Source organism: Phaseolus vulgaris, chromosome 10 (assembly GCF_051622355.1).
Source record: "Phaseolus vulgaris cultivar YP4 chromosome 10, ASM5162235v1, whole genome shotgun sequence".
NCBI lineage: Eukaryota > Viridiplantae > Streptophyta > Magnoliopsida > Fabales > Fabaceae > Phaseolus > Phaseolus vulgaris.
In genome coordinates, this window is record NC_143507.1 from 1942801 (window position 1) to 1952118 (window position 9318).

General features: G+C 30.5%; 1 protein-coding gene across 1 annotated transcript; it reads right to left on the minus strand.

Annotated features, from left to right (window-relative positions):
- Positions 1–683: 683 nt before the first annotated feature.
- LOC137819183 (uncharacterized) lies at positions 684–5022 on the minus strand. The gene is made up of 3 exons (XM_068622956.2): positions 4670–5022; positions 3910–4319; positions 684–1464 (listed from the first exon to the last, which is right to left on the minus strand). The coding sequence occupies exons 1-3, from the start codon at positions 4832–4834 to the stop codon at positions 1023–1025; spliced, it is 1017 nt and encodes a 338-aa protein (XP_068479057.1). The 5' UTR covers positions 4835–5022; the 3' UTR covers positions 684–1022.
- Positions 5023–9318: the final 4296 nt, after the last annotated feature.

Below are 9318 nucleotides of genomic sequence, written 5' to 3' on the forward strand. Positions count from 1 at the left end.
ATTATTACACCATTAATTGCACTTGAATCCTGAGTACTCACTTGAACGTCAGATAACCTTTTGTAAGTACACTCTCAACCAAGAGCTGAAATCTGAAAACTAGGAGAGGAAGCGGAAGGAGAGCACGACCGAAGAAAAGAAATCAATTGTTCAGCCAGTACTAGTTAACCTTTTGCATGTACATTCCCGACAAAGAGCTGAAAGCCGAACAGTAGGAGAAGAAGAGGAAGGAGAACACGACTAAAGAAAAGGAAACAATTATTCAATCAGTAGTGTCTCAGTCCCTCCTACAATAACAATATCACTATCAAAATGGCACATATAGTAACAATATCAAAATGGCACATAAAATTGTAAATATACTAATTTTTTAATGTTTATATTTACTTTTCCCTTTCCCAAACCTCCCCATAATTCAAAGTAATTCTAGGTAAAAATACCTTAATTGCCGCTAACTTGGCCAAGGCTTATTACTCCTTAATAAAGTTGGGTCATTGTAAAGCTTTCGTTACTTAAAATTATTCCAAACATTACGTAATAGAGTTGGGTCTTTTTTCCAATTCTTTTTAAATGATAATTTTAGTATTTTTAGTTTTCTCTTTTTTGCTTTTTAATTAATTATCTTTCTTTATATTTAATATTTTTTTATTAATACATAAACTCGTTATCAAGTAAATGAGTAGTTTCAGCCAACCCTGCAAAGTGTTCGGGGATTGATTAAATGATTAAGCAAGTTATACAACGAAAACAGAATGATGACAAAAATAAAGAAGTTAATCTACAAGTGTACAAATTGAAACCTTCAAAAACATTTATGTAGAAACAAGTAGGCAATTAATTAAGAGAAACCAGAAACTAAACAAAATATGAAACAACAAACAAATATCAAACTTCTAATAAACTGTTCTACTAACTGAAAACCAGCTCGCAAGAGGAAAGAATTTCCATTTGAAAATTGACAACTGAGTACATAATTCCACTCTTTCACGATTTGATGTGGTAAGGAGAGGAATCACCAGAGTTTATGGTGATGTCAACAATCGTTTAATGCCAGTTTTCTGCTCTGATGTAAGTCTAGAGGGGAACTTGATATTAAACTTGATCCTCAAGTTTCCCCTTTTGGAAGGTTCCTTGGGAATGGGCATACCCTCTCCTTTGATCACTTCTTCGTATGTCGGACTAAGGATGGAGTTGGTGGTTACGGTAAGATTCCGACCATCAAGCAATGTCAGCTGTCCGGCATAACCAGTCAGAGCTTCGACAAGGGATATTTTCTGTGTGACAACAAGATCATTGCCATCCCTTTTGAAGACACCATGAGGTTTTTCATCAATAATAAAAACAAGATCAGCTGGTATAACTCCTCTTTGTTCGTTTCCCTTCTCTGGAAAAGTTATTTTTGTTCCTTTCTTCCAACCTGGCTTGATCTCAATGGTTAGAATTTCCTCTACAGTGGTGGGCCTCCTACACAATAAGAAAACAAGTAGTAGATTATTTGCTTGGTTAACTCAATTTACTATTCCAACTTGCTATTAGTTTCAAATACACCTAAAGTCAACAAATAAAAAACATGGGGAATCACTTTGATTCCTTCTCTATGTAAAGAAGTCAGTTGCTTATTGATTAGTTATACAACTGGCTCCTTATTTTCTATAGAACATAGATTAGTCAATGCCATGCAATGAATATCGCTTCTATTTTTTGGCACAACTAGCCAATGACGTGAAGAAAATTTTCCATGAAATCAGAACCATTTATGATGATAATTCACTGTCTAACATGTACTACTGTTAGACGTATATTAAAGAATATGCATTCTATATAAACATGCCTAACGGCTAAAGTTTCCCAATTAACACAAATTTAGTGTGTTTCCTCAAACAACTGTTGTGTAACAACAATTGTAGTGACAGCTTTCAAAACAGAATTTAATGATTCTTTTTAGTTCAAAAACAGAATTATATGTAGGTTTTGTTATATGTTTTAGGGAATAACGAGAAGTTCTCGAGTTTTCTGTATCCTCAACAATCTTCTTTGATGTTGTGAGTGAGTGTTGGTGTGCTCTTGGGTGTGTGTCTTCCGAGTGTGCAGAGTGAGATTCTGTCAAGATAGAACCCGTGAGTGGAGAGAGCTTCATACCCGTTTCAAGTATAACATGTTGCTTCATAGTTTTGGTGCATTGGAACTAGTTTTAATCATTTTACAAACATATTGTAAGAAATAATAAACAAGCAAATTTGTTGTTTCAACATGAATATATATATATATATATATATATATATATATATATATATTACACACACTCCTAGAGTAACTCTTTAAGAGAATTACTCCTTGTCCCTACCCTCCATTTTGTGTTAACAAAGTCTCACTTGATGCTAAAACAACACACGAAATTGGCATTTGATTTCAAAGTTAGATTTGGATGGAAAGCCCAATTTGTGATCACTACAAGCACAATACAGAGATGAAAAACTTTTCAACCACGTAAGGTTCCAAAATGAATTTTAAATCATTTTGGATATAAATATTCTTCCATCATGCCTATACCATAAGTCCAAGACCATACTATTTATCACAAGTCTAATGGATATAAAATCACAAAGTCAATAAGGAGAAAACTTAAATGAACATTATAGTTACCATTGCTATTGTTTTCCAATTAAAACCAATATTTTATCTCAGTAATTGCAGAATTCTTCTTAGAAAATAAAATCAGCAGTGATTTCAAAGATAAAACACCAATTTGATTGGAGAATAACACCATCAATACCTATTTTATTGATACTAAGCTTTTTCCTAAGCGTAACAACCACCAGCAATATACTATCTTAAATGGCCTCTTCTTTTACTAAGAATAGACTTAAACAGAATATTACATGGTTAAATTCCCGTTTATTTCTTCTATCTCCATAAATAACTTTTCCAGATTTGCAGGTTAACCTCAATATTTAACATCCCCCTCTCACTAATAGATTCATTCCCCTCGATTTTTGGGTATTGAAACATCTAACAAGTAGTGTATATACTCCATAGAGATAAACAATTAACAGGCCCCTCTATACTAAAAGAGCACACAGATGAGTCTTTGAAAAAGAACAATCATATCTCCTTGAATTTTGCATTTATGAACACTGATGGTATTCCTTAGGTGCTTATGAAAACATACCAAACAATATGGATCAACAAAGGCAGGAAGTTATAGGATGCACATGATGTAGTAAATACTAATAACAAAATAATACACAGAACTTGCAAATTTAGCAACAATTCCAGCCAACTGAATAGAAAATGGCAATGTGATCGTAATAATAATCTATAATAGCAAGAATCCACCACAAAAACCTTTGATTTTTGCATGAAAAATGAAAGGAAAGGAAACAAATTACAAGAAGTCATACAGCATAACTCATTACCTTGCATTTTGAATGAATAACACAAACTGCAAATACACAGTTCTTTTTCTATCAATTTTTTAGATCAAATTAGAAACACAATGATAGCAGAGTACTGTGCCATATATTCAAATAAAAAATACAAATATTCTAGAAGGAAACAGTGCATTGCAAGAAAATAGGCAGACCCAACTCAAGTATTGAGTTACAAATCTTCATATACATAAAAGATATCGTTAATCACAGAATTCATTCAGCACTTTATTGGAGAAAAGTTTATTACTCTGGGCCTACAAGACTGTGAACCTATATTTGAAATTCAAATCTGCCAAAACCATTGAGGGAAGTGATTATCAAACTCAAAGAACCATGTATTACAAAAGCAAATAATCAAACCTGAATTGGAATTTAGCAAGTCATATCTGTCCAATAAAAATTACAACAAGAAACTTTATATGTTGTTCACGAATGTAAGAAAAGCAAGTTGGTAACAGGTTAAAACTGTATAGCTTACCCACTAGCATCAATCACATCCCTGGAAATCTTCATTTTTTTGGTAGTCCCTTTGTATAAATCCTCCAAACTGCATTGCAATGTTCTCTCAATAGGTGCACTTTTCCTTGGCATATGGCCAGAGCCTTCTCCAGTCGCATTCCTACTAAAAGAAGTAAAAATGTCATCCCCAAATCTGGGAAAGCCAGACGGACCGGCACGGCCACCCATATCCCCCATTCCAAAGGGACTTGAAAACCCAAAGAACTCAGAAAATATATCATCTGCACTTCTAGGGTTGAACCAGAAAGTCGTTGCTCCACTGTCATTGCCACCTGAAAATCCACCAGCACCCGGTGGTGGCATCTGCCCTTTCAATCCCTCCTCACCATACTGATCATACACTGCCCTCTTTTGTGGATCACTCAAAACCTATCACAAATCAAATCACCATCAACACTCATTATTCGAATGACCCAAATCACAACAAAAATTCTTAAAATTGCAAAACTTGACACCCCAAATTTCAAATTTTGCAGGAATTAGTAAAAGAAATGGAAACATTGATAAATTCACCCGCTTGATTTCACAGCCCCATCGGCATTACATTGAGATTGGGAGACAAAAATTACGTCGATGTAAAACCCACAATTCCAGTTCTCAAGAATACAAAATTCAACCCCTAAAAGTTCAAATTGTAAGAAAGAAACCACAAAAACTTAACATTTTTCCGTATCCAATTGGCACTACATCAAGACAGTTTTTGTTGAGAGAAATCATACATCATAGGCTTCCGAGATTTGCTTGAAGTTGGCTTCAGCTTCCTTTTTACTGTTAGGGTTCTTATCAGGGTGCCACTTCATAGCAAGCCTGCGATAAGCTTTCTTGAGATCCTCATCGCTAGCACTTCGATCTACCTGAAGAAGTTTGTAATAGTCCACGCCCATTTTCCAATTTGGCTCAGCCGGAAAAACGTGTGCGTAGTTCAGTCACCGGAGGAAGAAAGAGACGAAACAAGACATATCCACGAACACAGACACACAAACTTGTCTGGGCTCAAAAAAACAACACTCTTGTACTAGGCCCAGTTCTCCATCAACTTGGGAGTGCCATATTTTTTCTTTCTATAATTTTTATAAACATTTAATTGAATAGGGTTATTATAGATGATAACAAAATTATAATTATTTAACACAATCATTGCCATATTTTTTTCTATATAGTTTTGTCCACATCTATACCAAACAATAAATTAATTTGTGTACCGATCAGTCCTCGAACTCGTTGACACTGGTAATATTGATGCCACGTAAACAAGGTCCCACGAGCGTGGACCATATCTCGCGAGGCACGTGCGCCAAAGAGCCAAAGAGTGGTCAGACATCGGTCACCAGGATGACGTGCCACTAGACAGTGTGAAGAGGTCAGACATCAGGACCCGAACAGTAAAGCTGGGCCACGAGAGGTGGATCCCATACCACACACCAATTATCAGAAAGGGAGAAGTCTAGGTCACGAGAGTCCATGCGTGTAGGGTGGATGACGCGTTTAGGCGTAACACAAGTATAGAGCCACTGGAAAGATATGACCTGTGAGGGTCGCGTTTTAGGGATGAGTTGCATGCATGACACGTGAACAACTAGGGCACTCCCAAAGGCGGGTGACCCCAAAGATCAGGTGCACGAGAAGGCACTTAGGTGGTCACCCCATCAGAGGTTGTACTCCAGTTAGGGACCCACGCGCTAGGTTATCCTAAGAGTGGGAAACAACAGTGTTGGGCTCACCCCTCCCTCAGAAAGCCCATTTTGGGTAAAGAGGAATATCTAGTTTCAGTCTATATAAAGGAAAGCAAGAAACTTAGCAAGGTACGCTATTCGTTTGCGCCGCTTAACACACACAATGACATATATACAGTTTTGGTGTTTCCTATCCCTAAGATTGACTTGAGCGTCGGAGTGCAAACGGCCTCTAGGGCGCCCTTTATCTTTGTGTTTTCAAGTATAAAGCACGTGTGAAGCGTAAAAATTCTGGACGTGAGAGTGACGTAGGCGCACGAAGACGTATTTGGTCAACCGGCAGGAACAATTTGAATACTGAAAAACATATTTTACATTGTGATTTAGTTATAAAATTGCATATATATGGTAATAAATTTATTTTTTTAGAATTATAGATTTGAGATTTTTTTTTTTTTTAATAATTTACTGTGTAAGAGATTTTATACAATTAATTTGTAAAATTAAACTCATTTAAAAATGATGATGGTGTTCTATTTAGCATACTTTGCAATATTCTTTTATTCTAAAGGGTATTTGTATGTGTTTTACTTAAACTAATATATTGAGATAAGATTCTTCTTATCCATTATAAATATTTTCTAAAATTAATTTTATTTAAAAGTATAATCCAACATTAAAAATGAATATTTCTTCTGTTTATATGTTATAGGAATATTTTTTTATTAGACTCTGTTCTTGTTAATAATTTCATATCTTTATTATTGAGTAAATATGTTAATTAAACACTTTTTAATATCCAGTTTTATTTTCAAGTAAAAATTAAAAAAAAACTTTTAAATAATCGATTTTTACTTGTATTTGTGGAACTTCGTAAATTGTCTATTTAAAATGTGATATCAGCAAAATAAATATCATGAGCATTCATTTCTTCATTTTATTGATTTTAATCAGGAATATCTGCAGATTGATTTTAAGTAAAATATAAAAAAAAATCATCCAATCTAAAAATTAAACAGCACATAGCTTGATTTGGTTTGATTGGGATTGCTTTTCTTGAAAGAAAAAAAAACTTATCCAATCCAATTAAATGTTATTTGAATGGAATTAAATGATTTTAGTTTTTTATTCACATATCTTTATTGATGTTTTAATTTCCTATTGTTACATATCTCTTATTGAATATCTTCAAAATACCAAATTATTTTTAGACTTAAATATAATAAAAACTATTTAAAAATATATAATAAAAATGACATGTCTATCTATTCATTGATTAATTATCTTAAACTATATTTTCTTTTTCAAAAGATACAAGGATATCAACCTAAATCCTATACAAACATGTTGATAAAGGGAAAAGATAACTCGAATTCAAAATTAGTTTTAACAGATATTAAAAAATCAAATTTCAACTTAACTTAACCGTATAAAAAAATTACTTTATGAAGTAAAATTTGCATTTATGTATATATTTTATTTTAGTCATGTGCTTTTCAATTATAAACTCAAATTCCAATATTATGATCAAAATTGTTTGAGTCATTAATTCGGTTATGATGACATCAATCTTTGCAAAACGATCACTACACCAACATATTTGTTTCTTAAATGTTTTATAGAAAAAAAAAATATTATCCCTAAACCCTATTTGTTTCTTAAATGTTTTATAGAAAAAAATTATTATATTTTAGTAATAAAATAATATATTTAATAATACACGAATTCATATGGTTTAAATATTTAATGAGTCAAGTGAATGATGGATTTGGTTTTGAGAATTCAGTATCTATTTTGGATTTTGCTATCGATTTATATATTTTTAAATCGAATGGATGCAATCACTCATAATTTTAATAATATATTTTGTCATTTGCATCGACATTTTCAAATGCTAACTTCATTTGATGTCGCACATTTTGAAACAAACGTCTCTGAGGTTCGCTTTTTGTTAACTAATGTGACCCCATAAAGTGGATAAACTTGTAACACATCATCATTATCATGTAAAGAAAAGGTTATATATTTTCTTTTAAATTTTATTTTTTATTTTTTATTCCAATGTGAGCAACCAATTTTGCTCCTCATTAATCAACTGATTTTTTTAAAATTATTTGAATATATTTTTGTTTATAAAAGTACTAATTTAAAATAAAATTATTCTCTATATAAATAATTTTTAATTAGTTTTTAAGTTAAATAAAGTATTTTAAATTATTATTTTAAGAGTGGACTAAACATTATTAGTAAAAATAATTTGTTTTAATTGAAGATACTTTAAAAAAGGTTTAAAAAAAGAAATTAGAGTTTTTTTTTATAAATTTCATGTTAGGCATATCTGTCACTACATAAATAAGTATTGTTAAAAGGAAAGAAAAAAAGGGGAAAAAAAGGAAAAAGAGAGAGTTTTTTTTTTTAATAAGCTTTCTTATTTGTATTTTCATTTTAATAATATATAACATTTGATTTTTATACTAACTTAATATTGTTATTAGTTTTTCTTTTGTCATGTCCCATTTTTATCATTCTTTTTTATCTACTTTAGAGTGTTTTTCTACTTAAATCTTCCTCTGTTGTTTTCATTTTCATATAATTTCCCCAATCACAAAAAGATGATATCATTAAGCGAAGTTACTTATCAAACTTGAACACTTTTTTTAGCTTTAACGGAACATTAAACTTTGTGAAGAATAGGAAAATGTTGAATAAAAGAAGGATAAAGGAATGCAAAGTGGTCATGGATTAAATTTTAGGTAATTTAATCCAAATTTAAATATTTAGATTAAATTTATAATTCAAATCCATATTTTTTATAAAAATAATTTGAAAATTCAAATTTAAATGTTTAGATTGGATTTTAAATCAGAATTCATGTTTTTTATAAAAAGAAATGAATTATATCATATTTTCTATAAAAAAATTAACATAATATTAATATAATAATATGTAAAAATTTAAATATTATATATATATTAAGAAAATATAATAAAATTAAAATTTAATAATACCAAAAAAATTAAAGATAACATAATATATAAATTCTTAACATTCAAAATACATCTACGTATAATATTTTTAAAATATTATATCTATTTATTATGTATGTAAAAATTGACAAATACTGAAGCAAATAAAATTATAAAGAAAATATTTAAAACCTGGTTTCTCCAGGTATGAGAGGCAGCAAATAAAATTCCAAAAAATGCATAAGAGGTGCTCGAGAAAGATAGAGAGAACAAAAATGAAAATTTCAAAAGATTGTATAAATGGTGATTTTGGTACAGATAATAGAGAGATAGAGCGCTATCAAAAATTTGAATTAGAAATTTGAATTTTGTAGCTTTTAAAATTTGTATAAACCAAGTAGAAATCTGATATGAAAATATTATAAAATAAAAATTAAAGTAAAAATTATATTTAAATAAATAAATTTTTAATGGATTAGAACGGTGAACAGTTTTACAAAATTAGATTTTTTTGTCCACTCTTATTAATAATGTCGACAAAAAAAAATTAAAGATAAATACATGTCATTAAAATACTCTTTTTAGTATTTTTAGTTTAATACTAAAAAGTTATAAAACTAAACTTAAAAGGGTTATATATTAACCACTCAGATAAGGTATTATTATTGGTTTAATAATTTTAAAATAATACATAAAAAGGATTATTATTAATTTTGTAGATATTATTAA